The sequence below is a fragment of the Electrophorus electricus genome, chromosome 15 (assembly GCF_041902795.1).
Source record: "Electrophorus electricus isolate QZ-2024a chromosome 15, ASM4190279v1, whole genome shotgun sequence".
Lineage (NCBI taxonomy): Eukaryota > Metazoa > Chordata > Actinopteri > Gymnotiformes > Gymnotidae > Electrophorus > Electrophorus electricus.
Genome location: NC_137511.1, coordinates 16,440,093 through 16,455,849, shown reverse-complemented (window position 1 = coordinate 16,455,849; position 15,757 = coordinate 16,440,093). Strand labels below are relative to the sequence as shown.

The 15,757-nt window shown below is 40.7% G+C and overlaps 2 protein-coding genes and 1 long non-coding RNA gene across 4 annotated transcripts in view; 2 read left to right on the top strand and 1 right to left on the bottom strand.

Annotated features, from left to right (window-relative positions):
* pemt (phosphatidylethanolamine N-methyltransferase) overlaps window positions 1–13,153 on the top strand; it is a 50,016-nt gene extending 36,863 nt beyond the window's left edge. For both annotated transcript variants that reach the window (XM_027005084.3, XM_081697738.1), the window contains 2 exons: window positions 8,769–8,843; window positions 10,243–13,153. In XM_027005084.3, the coding sequence (XP_026860885.2) occupies window positions 8,769–8,843; window positions 10,243–10,297 (130 nt within the window). In that variant the 3' untranslated portion in view covers window positions 10,298–13,153. The remainder of the gene's footprint in view (window positions 1–8,768; window positions 8,844–10,242) is intronic.
* On the bottom strand, window positions 865–14,761 carry LOC145651326 (uncharacterized). The gene is made up of 3 exons (XR_014117202.1): window positions 14,631–14,761; window positions 8,101–8,172; window positions 865–6,402 (listed from the first exon to the last, which is right to left on the bottom strand). It is a non-coding gene; the product is annotated as an uncharacterized LOC145651326 (long non-coding RNA).
* Window positions 14,086–15,699, top strand: rasd1 (RAS, dexamethasone-induced 1). The gene is made up of 2 exons (XM_027005081.3): window positions 14,086–14,458; window positions 14,666–15,699. Exons 1-2 carry the CDS (start codon window positions 14,188–14,190, stop codon window positions 15,190–15,192), a joined length of 798 nt encoding a protein of 265 aa, XP_026860882.1. The 5' UTR covers window positions 14,086–14,187; the 3' UTR covers window positions 15,193–15,699.
* The last annotated feature ends 58 nt before the right edge of the window (window positions 15,700–15,757 follow it).

Below are 15,757 nucleotides of genomic sequence, written 5' to 3'. Positions count from 1 at the left end.
CACATTAATAATTGCATTTAATAGGCACTTGTATATCCTTAGTTGATGAGGTTGGATCAGGTCAAGAGTCAATCGTATTATGTTGATCCTACATGAATCACTTGACCCATATATGGTCATTTTAAAAAATGACAAACTGACATTAGATCCTCTGACATCAAGGAATGAGCTATTCTCCTTAACTTAGGTCACTGCATATCATCATAGCACAGATATGACAAATGTAATGACACAGTGTACAATAAGATGCACTATTTAGCTGAAATGATACAAATGCTATCTGCACGTGTTCTCCGTGTATTTCCTGTACATGCAGGGTAACAACAGTGACCCAACACTAAAAGCAGATGTGCGGGGTGAAACCTCGTCCTTGACACAAGTGCAAACTCTGCGCGGTCTGTCTGCTTTCCTAACATGTAACCCGGAAGCAGTAATCCTTGAGTTGTGTTGCCTCAGCCTTCAATTTGAGACCCTCATGTGACCTACACTGGAGTGTGGGGAGATGGAGGGAAAGAGTGAATGGGAGATTTCTCTGTACCTTTCTCTAGCCTCCTAGCTTTTTGCTAGCCGATAAGTTTCAAAAATATTCCTGCATTCTTCATAGTTCGTACTCACAGAGCCTTGGGGATTTCATCTTCTGAGGCTGCACAATTTCTCCCACGTGCGCCCTGGCTCAGATGGCCCAGACGAACAGGCGTGCGTCATCGAAGACGTCACGTGGATTCGTCCTCTATGGGTGCTGAGGATATGATTCAGAATGATGTGGCCAGGACACATATACGTAGAAAACCTCATTATCACCCATATTTCCATTTAATGTCATTGAAACATCTAATTAAACATCTTTGTGTATAACGTGGGAGATACATGTAGGTCAGTTTAAAATATCTGTTTTGTCTAAGTCATTTAATATTATACTGCGTAAAGAAATGGTTTGGTAACTCTGATGGTTGTCTCATGGTCTTCTATTATGATCGGTTTTGTTGCAGATCTTTCCCGAAGTCTAAATTTGATCAATTCAGGGCATGGGCCTATACATGCTTAAAAGCTTCAATTATAAAACAGATATGAACCAAGATTTTCTGTTTCCCCCCCCACTATTGATTACTAAAAGTATTGCTTCCCGCAGGATCCACGTTCAGCTTTCGATCCAAGTCTTGTCATTTGGTTTTCACAGTAGGGATGCTCCTGTTTCATTCTTCATTAACATGGCTGATCTGAATGAAGAATTAGACAGGAGCATTCCTACTGTGAAAACCAAATGAAAGGAGCTAGCTAACTGCAAACGTAACTTCCTTCTTTTACCCTGGGATCATTTTGGAAGTGCTCACATGAGCAAAGTTCTGTTGCTGGAATGAGAACTCTGGCAGTCCATGTGCCCAGAAAACCGGGTGAAATGCTTTGCAAAGAAAAGTCATACCATATATTGCCAGTAAGACAACGTATAACCAAATCAACCTTCTTGTCAATTATGCCCTTCAGAAAAGAGGACACACTATGTATGTGACTTGGAAAAGAACAGGTACAGAAGTCTTAAAGCTTATTATATATGCTTCGGTTCTGTTCTGGGTAGACTGGTTAACTTAGAATTATTAAATAGTTTACAGCCACAAATTATATAAGTAAAGGCAAGACATCAAAATGTCATATTATTGGGGCACTGATGTGTGTTTCAAAAAAAGGCAGAATGTTGTTGCAGAGAAAACCTTAAAAAATGTTTGTTGTTTACATTCAGACTCTGTTGATAATGTTGAGCTGTGAGTTGATGTGTGTTGCTAGGAGACGCTGGAGAGGAGGGGGTGGGGTGGCCTGCAGGTTCTGTCCTGGTCATTCATCCTAGCCTCCCTATAGACCAGCTGGTTTTCTCGCTTGCAAGACCATCTGATGGTCTTCTGTGCCCACCAGAGATTGGTGTGTGGGCGTGGGGTGGGGGGTGCTGGTGGTAGGGTAAAGAAGCAGCTGGTATTCGTGAGAGCTGGAGCATTGGTGACCGCCTCCACACATGCATCCAGTTAACCTAGTTCTTTCCCCACAGTGGGGCAGAGAGGGCGAGACAGAGGTACAGAGAAGGTGAGAGAGTGGCAGAAGGAGTAGATGTGGCAGAGAGCTTTTGGGTGAATGGCCATTAAGCGATTTTAGCAAAAGTGACTTTAAATGTCTTTTTAAAAATCAGGACAAAAAAGAACAAACAGAACATTGTTATTCCATAGCCCACAAACTTTGACCTATAGCCAAAATCAATTTTATTGAGGATTTTTTAAAGATTCTCATCCACAGGCACTTTACGGTCATCTGATAAGACAGTCAGCTGCTACCAGTGTTTTCACACAGGCCAAAAGTTCATGCACTCTACATGCCCTTCCTGAAGCCTTTAACCAACAGGATAAAACATGCAGACTAACTAGATATCATGTCTATTCAATTCACACTGCTTGAAAAATTCCTCTAAGTTCATTCATAGTTGACAGATATTTCTCTTTCCACCTTTCACACTTTGTCTGATTTGAACCTTGGACAGAAAAAGGAGTGCCCACTCACATGCCTCGATGTTTTCCATGCTATGAAACTGACTTCACTGGGTATGATTGCAAGATACGGCACATTAAAAGCAACTTGTTCGCAAATCCAGAAAATATACACAGAGACCAATTTAGCTTCCTGCATGTCATCTGCTGCTGTCCCCCTGCCTTGTCATGCACAGTTTGTCCACAGGTTACACAGTGGTGTGCTGTAGTCAGGTTTCAGTCTGGTTTAGCAAATGTAGACTAGACCTAGCATTGGCACACGAGTAGCCAAGTTTGAGACATGCTTTATTGTGATGTCCATGTTACTGTCACAAAAAAAGCCTTAGAAGCAGACTTTGGCTTCACACTGAAGTTCTCAAACAGGAGACAAAAGTAGCCTTTTTAAAGGAGCACTTGTTGTCACCAGTCATACCTCTTTGGCTTTGCCCCTCTTTTACACCCCAGTATTAGCTCTTCTTGCTTTCACCTGTCGATTACTCCCCATATCCTATTAACCCACTTTCTGAAATTGGAGCCTCAGGTGTTTCATGAGTCGGTGCGTCGCAGACGAGCTTGAGGGTGAATCTTTGAATGGGGGCCATGTTTTAGCTGGCTATACACCGTCACACTTGCCTCAGTGGACAAAGCTTTGAAATGAGAAGTTATTATGGTATAATCTGTGTAATTCTCCTGTTATCCCATATCCACAGAGCAGGGGCTACAATTTTGGCTGCGGATATGATGGTGGAAGTGCTGTTTCATACATCACTTCCAATTGGTTGACCTAGTTGTACTTCATCTAAAACTGAAATAAGTTAATTAAAACAGCCATGAAAAAGAAAAAATAGAGTTTTAATAAGTCTGTTTAAGTTAAATGCATGCTGAGATCCAGTTAGAAGGTGAACATTTTTATAATGTTTTATAATGGAATCACTGTGTTTTGTTTGGTTTTGCAACTGAAATGTGTTTAGGAAAAAGTGCATGGATCTGGTGTATGCCTTAGGGCTAGGTGTCCTTCTAAGGAGGTTAAGTCTCACTGGGAGTTCTAAATCTTATGATGCTTTATCTGTTAGTTCTAAATCTTATGATGCTTTATAATAAAGAGTGGATTGAAATGGAAGGGGTGTTTTACTATGATTGCAAGTGATGCAAGTGATATTAAAGATTTGTGTGAAATGGGAGCATAATTGCTTAGTCTTAGTCTTAGTCTTAGTCTTAGTCTTTTACCCATATTATAGGAATTGCCTACTCAAAATAATTCTCTTAACTGAATGGAAAAAGAATGTTAGCATCTTACACTGAAAAAAAATGAGATTCTAAGAATATATTCAAAGAAACTTGATCCTTAAAAATATACAAAAAAAACAAAACAATTAAACATAAGTTCATATTGCATTTAATGCTTGGTGTGTCTCCCTTTATGGACCTCACTTTGCTGCTGAGTCTTTTCTTGTAGTGGGAGAATGCATATAAAGTGACATGAGTGACCATTCTTCCATATGAAATCTCTCCCCAGCCTCTCCAGTGAAGGATCCTCCTGTTCAGCTTTTAGTAGAGTTCTTCAGTGGCTCTGATGTCAGGGGACTGGTATGGCCATGGTAGTAGCTTGATTCAGGTTTTCCTTGGATCGTTGGCCTGCCTGAAAAGCTTCTAAAATCTCCTGACATTTGAGAACATCATGTATTCTGACAAGGAAAACAGCTCCACCACTGCACAGATATACTACTGTAGTCATGGATTCTTTTGTGCATGACTAGGACTCTCATGGTTTACACTCACAGGTTCATTGATGCTTAGCTAACTCTGGGAACCTACTTTAGGAGAAAATAGCAGACACTATATGTCTGATCAAAGCTGAACTTCAAGTTGCTTCTTAAACTGCTCATTGGGAGATGGATGCTGATGAGAAAAGATTAACTAGAGATAGAATGACAGTGTGTAAAGAGCTCGATAGTTGGCAGTGCCTTTGTTGGCAAGCTATGGTTACCCTGACCTGTTGCAGTCAAGGCACCTGGACATCATCCCACTCAGCCTATCCTCTCCCCATCATCCTCCGCCTCTCGTCTCACTTTACTCCTCCGCTCTTTTGCTTTCCTTCACTCAGCGAGCAGCATTGTGGGACGGATGGAATTCAATCAGCAACGATCCTCTTGCAAAAATTTGGCGGAGATAATAAGATGATATTAAGGAGGGGATGAAGATAGATATGGAGAGAAACGGCACCTTCCCATTATTTGCCTGTGTGGAATATTTCAACAGTTACCTCGGACCAAAGCGACCTGGGTTAGTTCTGTTAGTCATAGCACTGGTCCTAGCCACCAAGCAAAATATAATCACATTTGGTTTGCAACATACGAATGGACAGATGGACTTTATTGATCCCCGGAGGGGAAATTGTGAAATTGTAGTGTTACAGTGGTGGCCAGAGATGACATTATCAGAGTTGACAGACAATAAATGAACACTACTCATTCACACTACACGTTTACACACATACACAATGCAGGACATCAGTGCAGGACACAAAATGGAATTAATCAGGCATTCATACTTAACAGTCGGGTGTAGTATTGTAGTATTAAAGATTTAGCTTGTTTATGGTGAATTTGCTATTGTTCATTCTGTTATGCCTCCATGCACAAGTGTCAAGTTAACACCACAGATATAGCCTTTTGTTCAAGTTCTTATGGAAAATAGGAATTTACATGTATAATTCATATTATAGACAGGAGGTAAAGAAGTCCATTCTAAAGGAAAAAAATAAAATAACAAATAATGCAGTTGGAGTTGGTTTGATGGCTTGTGGTTAACTAAAATCTAATCCCTGCCAAATGTTGGAACATGTGTGTTGTGGGATAACTTTTCATTGGGAACAGTTGAAGGGAGTTGGTGATCAGGTAGCTCTGCATGCTTGGATGAGTTACAGTTTTGGTGCTGAACAATTACAATGCCTCTTTTCTGTCTGGCAAATACTGAAGTATATTTGCCACAGAATTCTTTAGTGAAAGTGGAGAATTTTAATGTACAGAGCTGCTTTGAAACCACTATAAACCACCATCGGGCATGTCAGATCAGACCAGGAAGGGGCACCAGTGGCATGTGCGTCGCAGAATTTGTGTGAATTACTTATTTGTGCTGAATGTTTGTGCTTTTTTTTTCCAACAGTGTAATCACTTCTGCTACGGGTGAATTTACGCATAACGAAATGAAAAATGAATATTGTATACTGTAAAAATAAATAAATAAATAGATCGATGCTGAACATATTCAACACACGTATTTGCACCTGGGTGTGTAATGTTAGGACAATGGAGAAGTGCCATTGAAGTTCCACTACAATATTCAACAGTAAAATATGTCCGATCTGAAAAATCCACCTAACATTATGTAATTTTTGCTCACTTGCAGTTGGGAGCTTTAAGACATTATAATAATCATAGTGTTGCATTCATATAACTGTTTCTAAACATGATAATATAGTCGTATTATAATTGGGGCATTGTTGTACATGTAAATATGGCAAATAATTCAGTTTGATTTGAGAAATAAGACTAATGCATGTGTAATTTCATTACATTGCCATATAAAAAAGTTCAACCGGTTGTACCATATTTTGATTATAGTTTTTATCATGTAATTGTAGGTTTGGAGTCTGTTTAAACTTTACGTTGAAGTGTTTAAAAGCATATACTGATTCCTACCCAGCCCACCTTTGCTGTTTTGTTTATGTTGTTCATTGAGGAGCCTGGGTCCTTGGATCCTCTCAGCGCTTACACTGACTGGCCTTCATTTTGCACAGATGTCCTGATCTTTCAGGTCATATTCCCTCCTTGAAAATGAACCTGTACAACTCCAAGTTGCTGCTGTCAGTCAGTGGGTCTGCCACAGCCACTCCAACCTGTGCACAAAAAACCCCCAAAACATTATTTGATATTGTTGTATTTACTTAGTAAATTACATAAAACGTATTAAAACATATATATGTTACATAAAACATATATATGTTTGGGATGAAAAAGTGTAAAATGGAACTCCAAAAATCAGCACTTCCATCGACTGCTTCTCTGCTCGGCATATGCTAATGCTGGGCTCACAGCCCTGACTCGCCATGCATCATGGGTAGGGGGTCATGAGTAAGGTGTCATGGGTCATGGGTAAGCAGTCTTGTCTTACTTATCAGCTGCTGGTGCTTGTGACTTTTCCAACGGAGAACTGGTCTTAACAGAAGTCCAGGTTCACAGGATCTGACGAAAAGGCATTTGTGGGGGTACGGGATTGACTGACAAACATGGGTCTGCTGACGATGACTAATCTTCCTCCACCTTGTCTGGAGCGTACTGAATGTGGCTCTTTGTAGGTGGAACTTTTGAATGCTTTTCTTTATGGCTGGACATTTATTCAGAGGCTGAGTTGAGAAGTCAGCTCTGGGCTTGCCTTTTCTGAACATTCAGTTCACTGTGGTGAACTGTGCATTTGTCAGGTTTTCTTCATATTGGGTATTATTCCTATTCATCATGCAACATAACTGAACCTTGTATCCTCATATGTAAAAGTTCACCATCACTCTAGTCTGTCCATTGACATGTTTACTGTCGTTTAATGTGGTGGTGGTTTTGTGAAGGTGTTTTTTCCCTCTCCACTGCAGCAAAAGGAGCTGTAAAAGGAGCTTGAGGCAGCCATAAAGGAGCTTGAGCCAGTCGTAAAGGAGCTTGAGCCAGCCATAAAAAGAGCTTGAGCCAGCCGTAAAGGAGCTTGAGCCAGCTGTGAAAGGAGCTTGAGCCAGCTGTGAAAGGAGCTTGAGCCAGCTGTAAAAGGAGCTTGAGCCAGCCATAAAAAGGGCTTGAGCCAGCCATAAAGGCCATAAATAGCTTGGGACAGCCGTAAAGGGTTTTCTGGTTTCTTCTCTCCTCCCTCTCCCCTCTCCAGCACACACATGAGCATCGGCCTCGGACCACGACAGGAGCTCTCTGAATCCATGTCAGCGTTTCTGATAGCTGCCTTATCTGGAACTCCCTTTTAGATAGAGGCAGATGCCTGAGTGAATCTCCCACACTCCAGGAAGCGTGAAATGCCCTGTTTGCCCAGGTGTTGTGCCTGTGCACGTGGAATTTCTTGGACATAGGTCAGATATGTCTTCCCACAGGCCATTCGGGCCCTGAATCAGGGAAACTGATAAACTGTGGGGACCACCACCACCACCATGTAACATGACTGTATATCTGTACATCTGTATATATAGATTTAAATTTATACTCAATTACCCTGTTACACAACAACTGTAGATATGGTATTATACAAAATGGATCTGTACATTCTGTAGATTGTGTACATATATACCCAACCATATACATTGTTCATTGTGTATATAATCATAATATACATATATTGTACATACATTGTTAATATATTTTTGTACATACATAGAATATATATATTTATCTGCATATATATATTTTTTTCTCTATGCACCCCTGTTTCTCTTCCTCAGTTTGGACAGAGCACTCTCCACCATTTCACTGCGCGTTATACTGTGTATGACTATGTATGTGACGAATAAACCGAACTTGAACTTGAACTTGATATATAAGTAATTTACCTTGGTACCAAAGAAGAAGGGCTTTGAACAAATGGATGGCTTGAATATTGATTGCAGGAACATATAACACATCTGGAAAACAAATGCATGTTTATTCTACAGTTGGTATATAGTATACAGTACATACTTTGTCATAGTAAATGCATTTATATAACAGACAAGATGTATATGTGTCAAAACAAACTTGTAAGTATGTGAAAGGTGGAATATAAAAACATATGCTTTAAGTCATGATCATATTTGATTTTTGCAGACCATACAGTGGTCAATCCAAGATGACAAAAAAGGAAACATGGGTGTAACACACCCATTTATCCCAGCTTCCTTTTCATTATCACTGCATTTACATGTCATGGTCACACGGAGCTGGTATTTAATGCCAAGAACTTTGATGACTGCCCCTCACTCTTTTGGAAGTATAGTTCCATTTGTGAACGCAAATCTTACCTGTGTATTACATTTATGGTATTTTGCTGATGCTTTATCCAATGCAACTTACAATTATGACTGAATACAACTTGATCAATTGAGGGTTAAGGGCCTTGCTCAGGGGCCCCACAGTGGTAATTTGGCAGTGGTGGAACTTGAACTGGCAAACTTCTGATTGCTAGTCAAGTATCATAACCACTGAGCTACCACTGCCCTATATGTTCTTATGTGCTCTGTAGGAATGCCAGTCCTGTGGGAGTGCTCCTGACGGCTGTGGTGGCTCTGTCCTACCGAGTGGCTATCGCATATGAAGGGTAAGATGGATATTTGGATTTATTTTTATCATTGTCATTTACCTCAGGTCTTTCCTCAAATTCTGCTTTTTTCAGTTAATGGCGCTTCTCTGACTAGCCCCAGCTTTAGTCTTTAAAGCTGTGCATGTTATTCAAAGTCATATTTATTGGTTATAGTTGCAAAGTCAGAGACAAAACTAAGTCATCAATCTTCAAAGTGTTTGTGCCCGATGCCGGGAACAAAAAAAAACACCTAATTTCAGTTCAGTAGAAAAAAAGTGAAAGGTTCATTCAGCCTACACACAAGGTAGGGCAAGCAGACTGAAGCCCACATTGACGTTTTTCCCACACTGCTGTGAAAGACAAGTCTGAGGACGCGATCCTCTCTTCTCCTTGGCGATAGGAATATGTCGGCATTGTTTTGCTGATGGAAGCTGCAAAGCAATTGACACATATGATACATAAACAACAACTAAAACAATAAAAGAAAAGACAACAGACTGGAGAGAAGCCAGTGGTCTGGCGTCAGCATGCAGCCCAGGTAACGAAGAGCATTCTAGAAGCACGCTCTATGACCAAAAATATTAACAGTCCAGCCCTCTCTCTGTTTCCTTTTAAACAAACAAACAAACAATATGAGCACCATTAAATTTACTCCCACTGTTCCATTCACAAAAGGGACCAAAATGTTACTAATGAAATTAGTGCCCCTCATCTAGCAGGCAGTGGGGAGACCACATGGGGAGACCATGCTCTCTTTTTTGGGCTGTGTAAATCCCATTCGCATTTCTGCACAGAAATATATACACCACTTCTCCTCTGAAAAGACATCTCTCTAATAGAAATCAGTAATGGCTTGTTTCCTTGGATATTACAAAAGCAATAGAAAGTTACTGTTACAAAAAAATGTTAGTCCTGATAGACTCTGGGAATTTTGGGTGCATCAGTAGTGTTGATTTGCTCATTCTCACTTTCCTACTAATTTAGTTGGACTACTTTTCTCTCTTTTCTTCAGTCAGCTCTTCATTTATCTCTCCCTTATCCTTTCATAGCTGTCTTTAAAGGAGATTTCCTTTTTCAAAAAATGGAAACATTTGCCAATTGCAAGTAAGAGCAAATATCAGCTTGCTTAGAGTGATCTCATTCGTACAATTCTGTCTGCGTGAACGTTTTGTTGCCTTTCACGCATCATCAGTCACATGCCTGGCCGAGAGCATAACTGCAGTGAAATGTTCAGGGGCACCCGCTAGGGCAGCGGGTCATGGGTATAGCCTGCATGTGCCATGATAAGCTGCACAAGTGGATCTGCTGGGCATGCCAGGAGCCAGTTGATACGACATGACGATGCACAAGATTTACAACATCCCCCCCCACCCCCACCTCACCCCCCTCGTTTGTGTCCCTTATGTGGAATATATAGGCCATTCACAGAGGAGATCTACCGGAGAAGGAGCAAACGATGCCAGCACAAATAAGAGTGGAGGGGGTTTGCTTAGGGTTATCCCTGGACAAACCCACCCTGCTCTGGCCCCTCCACCCACCAGAAGTACATGGAGAGGACGAGGAGATGGAGATCACACGGTAACTCATATCAGCTCATGGCTAAAGGTCATCAGCAGCTCATCTCCAGTTCTCGAGCAACGGTTTCTTCCTAATGGTTCAGTCCTGTTAGACAAACTTTTTGTAAGTCCACTGACTCCTATTCTGCTGTCAGTGGGTGCCTGGTAACCATAATGTTATTCCTTTGTTTTTAGTTTATCTCCCTATAGAAATATTCCCTAATATTCCCTTTCAGCATGTCAATTAAAGCTACATTTCAGACTAGAGATAGCTGAAAGACCTTATAAAATAACAGCTACAGAAGGCACAGAGTAATTGAACCTGCTAAAGCTGCAAGTGTATGTATATATTTGTACGTAATTCCCATATCTGTTGCAATAGTATGACTAAATAAAAACTACTCGGTTTACCAGTTGCAAATAATAAATCAGCATATTATTTCCCAAAAGTCAGATGTGTGAATTGCTGTGCTGTCATTTTGACCTTATAGAAGATAATGAGATTTCTGTGAAGCCCGAAATGTAATGCTTAAAACAGTGTACCAAAAGTATGACATAGTCATGCCTTTTTTCCCTTTCCCAAAAGCTATAAACACCATACCTCACTGTCATGGCTCTGGCAGAGAGAGAGGTCAAGTAGATATAAAGAATGGTAAACCATGCACTAAACGGAGGGTACTGGGACAAAATCTCTTAGTTCCCTCACAGCAAACATGTTTGATTCCAGTCGATCAATCAGATGTTTGTATAATGAGGTATGGGATCATTTCTCCCAGTAATGGTCATTTCCTATTAGCTAATCACAGTGGCAGACTATTTGAAACACTAGTTTAAACTCAGCAACTGTACTATAGAGGAGGAATTGATTAGAATTCTCTGGTTCCATTATTGCATTTACTAAGATGAATCGTGACAAGCTGCACATGGTCCTTTCCTACATACCATAACTACAAGCCAATATATTGGCTCTGGCACTTGTGAGTGTGATTTGAATGACTTAACTGACTCTGTAAATTAAATCATCAGGAGCTCTTCAACAGAAAGTACCTTATGGCATGTATATAAGAGAAATAAGGGCATTTCACTTAAAACATCAACTCATCAGCCAAATAATAACTCATCCTGACTGTAGCGGGTTAAATTCTAATGTTGAAATGCTACTACAAAACATGTATTTCCTTCTTGGATAAAAGTAAAGCACATCAGATTCAAGGTATTAGACTACAAATATTGGAAGGAAATATTGAAGTGTAACTTATGTTACACCTGTGGAAATGCATATAAACCAAGCATAGTGGTCACCTGTCCAGAGAATGTGTAAGCTAAAGTGTTTGAAGAACACCACTCCAATCTGCAAGAGCTAACCTCGCTGAAGTGGTCCTGGATCTCACTCGCATACTTATAACACTATAACAATTTCCAGTGACTATAAGTTCTCTATAAGACAAGGCACCCTGAGGACTTATTTTATGTTCTAATACATATTCAGTCAGTCATGGCACAAGTGCAGGGCCAAAATGTTTTCTAAAAGCAAATAAAATTATTTTAACATCTGTAAATTACTCTGGAGGTCAATGAAAAGATAATAGGATAGATAGATGTACTGTTTGCTTTACCCAATTCAGGTAAGTAGGAAATTTTGCACCAGTTTTCCTCTCTCTCTTTCTTTTAGTGCAAAGTGCATTACAGTAGTCTCACCAAGAAATTCTACCTTAGTTACTAGGGAACTATAGGACTGTGCTTCAGTACTTGACAATTAATTGCATAGAGCACACTCGTGTTATCCCTTCGCTTCTTAGTATCGGAGAACAGGAGGACTGAATGGGCTTGAGTGTCCTCTCTCTTGCCTGTTCAGACCTATGTTGGTGGCTTGTAGAATGGTTGCGAGGTTTTCACATAGAATAGGCTACACTTTTCCACAAAAAAAGTGCTATTATATTGAAGTAGAGTTTTATGTACATGTCCATAAGTAAGAAAGGAGCAACTGTGCTGATGTCGCTGTGATTAAACCGGTAGTTTAGGGAAGGCTCAGCTAGACTTCCTTCACGCTGACTGGCTGACAACTGGCTCAGTGTGTGCGCTCGTTTATGCCTGGCCTTTCTTTATTCACAGCTATAACGCATGCTTTGTGCGGTAGCTCTCGCCCTCTCTCTGTCTCCAGTTGATGCCTCTCCTCTCCAACATACCTCACTGCCATTCCTTGCTTGCTATCCCGCTCTCCCTTACGTGTACTCTTTCAACCAGCCTGTATCTTTGGCTATGAAAAAGCTGTTCCCACATCCGTGACCTGCACTGTTCAGGCAGGTTGGCGGTGAGCTTGCCGCACAAACTTTACTGTGAAATTGACTAGTGAAATGACATCGTCATCTCTTAGGGTTCCCTCTATAATGAGGTAGTCTACGTGTTATCAAACTAGAGGTTGCGTTATTGTTTGCTTTTACAGAAGTAATCTCTCCTAGGCGTACTTTAGCCTATGTCTGTAATTAGAGTTTAGTGAAAACCTTGTTTTAATTATGTAATCTTAACATATGTCTTATGATGAAGTAAGCCCAATGTGCAACGTGCTTTGGCTTAGGCCGAAACTACCATTATTTTCCCCTTCTTTATACATTGTGTATGTAAGCAATATGTGAGGACACCTTGTAATCCATGAGAGTGTTTCTTTACTTGGGTGCAATCTGCCACACTCATATTGACTTTTCCTGTGAATACAATGCAAGTTCTTATTTGATGGTTTTCCCCTGTATGTCATTAAAGCTCTAATGCATTGCCTATATGTGTCATGTTCATTTGTGCTGCTTGTGACTACATTTCAGGTATAATAAAAAATAAGATAAAGTAAGGAAGAAAATCACTGGTGAGGGGTGGGCTGGAATATCATAATCAAGTTTTGAGGTTTGCTTGTGGGAGCCGCAGACTAATTTATTTAAAAGAAAATAATTTTATAATAAGTTAGTTAAATGATCCTCGATTTTACTTTTCAAATTGTTTTACTGATCGTTCGACTAGAAAACCTTACGTACTCAAATTGACAAATATGCACCCTCTTGCGGTATAGACAGGTCAAACAGTTTTTGCGCGGTGCGCAAAGGAGAAGTAAAGCACTTCTTCCACCGCGAAGAGCACTAAATCCATCAGAACAGCCTTATCATGGAGGAAATGTCATATTACTCAGATCATTTAAAAAAACAGCTAAGCAAATTCAGGGCTAAATTCTGTCACTGCCGAAAAGGGGGAATTAATTTCTATCTTTAGTTTAATTGGTTTGTTTAGGTGAGTGATTTAGTTCGATTTAGTTCCTCCTACAGGAAGAAGTTGCAGAAGAACTACTTTCTTCAAAAATAAGAGTAACACTCCATTTCGTGATATTCCATTTATGTAAAGATCCATCAAACTGCAGAATAGAATGCAAATCCTGTTAAATTAGGTTGTGTTCTTTTGAAATATTTATTATAAAGAATTCGAATTTTGCCATAACCACCTTTTCAGGCGCGCAATGTGTGTATCTGCATCTTTTTCAGCAGCTCTTATTAACCGGGCGAGAGTTTCCAGTGTTTCACTGTCACCGCAAAGTAAAGCACTTGTCTTAGCTTGATCTTTGCGGAATGACGCATCATACGCTACGCTACCCGTTACATCTCAGCCAAGAGCCGTAATGACGCCTTTGGGAGGAGGAGTCCTGAAGACCTTTAAATAACCGACCCTCACCACTGGAGTTAGAAGCACATTTCATCCTTTCCAACGCGAAAGGATACACAGTAATTCCTGGCTTCGCGTGTTTGTGAAACTACAGAAGACCCTAAGCCATGATTAAGAAAATGTCACCTCCGGAGAATGACTTTGACATACCTGCGAAAAACTGTTATAGAATGGTGATTCTGGGATCCACCAAAGTTGGAAAATCGTCTATAGTATCCCGTTTCCTGAACGGTAGATTTGATGATCAATACACGCCGACGATCGAGGACTTTCACAGAAAGCTGTACAGCATCAGGGGTGATGTGTACCAACTGGACATTTTGGACACTTCAGGGAATCATCCATTCCCTGCTATGAGAAGACTGTCCATACTTACAGGTAAATGAACTTTTATTAATATCTAACAGAACACATGGAAAACGCAATGCTGTAGTTTGAAGTTCATTTATACCCCTTATGTATCCTGATAGTCTGGAAGAGAGCGCACGTCTGCGTAAAAATACAAAGATATTTAAAGTAACTTTTGAGATTGCGAATGGGGCTACTGGACCTGTACTTATGTTTGTGCGCTTTCGTTCTCCGCAGGTGACGTCTTTGTCCTGGTTTTCAGCGTGGACAACAGAGAGTCTTTTCAAGAAGTGCAGCGCCTGAAGCGTCAGATATACGAGACCAAGTCCTGCCTTAAAAACAAAACCAAGGAAAACATTGACGTGCCGCTCGTGATTTGCGGCAACAAAGGCGACCGCGAGTTTTACCGAGAAGTCCAGCGCGAGGAGATTGAGCAGCTCGTGGCGGGAGACGAGCAGTGCGCATATTTTGAGATCTCGGCCAAGCGTAACACTAATGTTGACCTGATGTTTCAGAGACTCTTCACCATGGCAAAACTACCGAACGAGATGAGTCCGGACCTCCACCGTAAGGTCTCGGTGCAGTACTGTGACATGTTGCACAGAAAGTCTTTCAAAAACAAGAAGCTTAAAGACGGCGACGCGTATGGAATCGTGGCACCTTTTGCGCGCCGCCCCAGTGTGCACAGTGACTTGATGTACATAAAAGAGAAGGCGGTCGGGGGCAGCCAGGGCAAAGATAAAGAGAGATGCGTTATTAGCTAAGACTGACCCGACGAAATTGTGATGTTTCCTTCTCGAGATGAAACAGTTGAGCCACAGGCGGACGGACGTGCACACGGTTGTTATGCCCTTCACTCCGTGCGGTGACGCCGAGAGTAGCGTTTGAGCACGGGTGGAAATGTCATGGGCTTGAACCGTCACTTCGCGACGCGAAAGCGCGTGTTATGCCCACGAGCTGTTCACAGAATGTCCCTTTGTTCTGCTCAGTCAGAGCGCTCTGTAACGTGGCTTAATTACTTGTGCTACTCAACAAACAGCGTAAAAAAAATAGCTTGTTTCATCTGCATTTTATTTTTTACTTTTTTGGGGGTGAAAGCACATGCCGAGCGTGTGGGGCTGCAATGTTAAAAATAGATTACTGTTGTTTACATTTTGTTATACTTTATACCAAATACTTGAATGTTGTTTTCTAACATTTTTATTGTGAATGTATATTTATTATTCTATGTCATTGTACATTTTTGCAAATAACAGGATATTATAAATAAATTGTCAAATAAGCCTATTCATTTTTGCTCTTCGATCTAGTTGATGAGTGTGGGATGGA

Bases quoted from the DNA above. Each gene is read 5' to 3' on its own strand.
- rasd1 (XM_027005081.3), top strand. From the start codon at position 14,188: ATGATTAAGAAAATGTCACCTCCGGAGAATGACTTTGACATACCTGCG. The intron at 14,459-14,665 runs GTAAATGAACTT...CGTTCTCCGCAG, and splicing joins AAGACTGTCCATACTTACAG to GTGACGTCTTTGTCCTGGTT.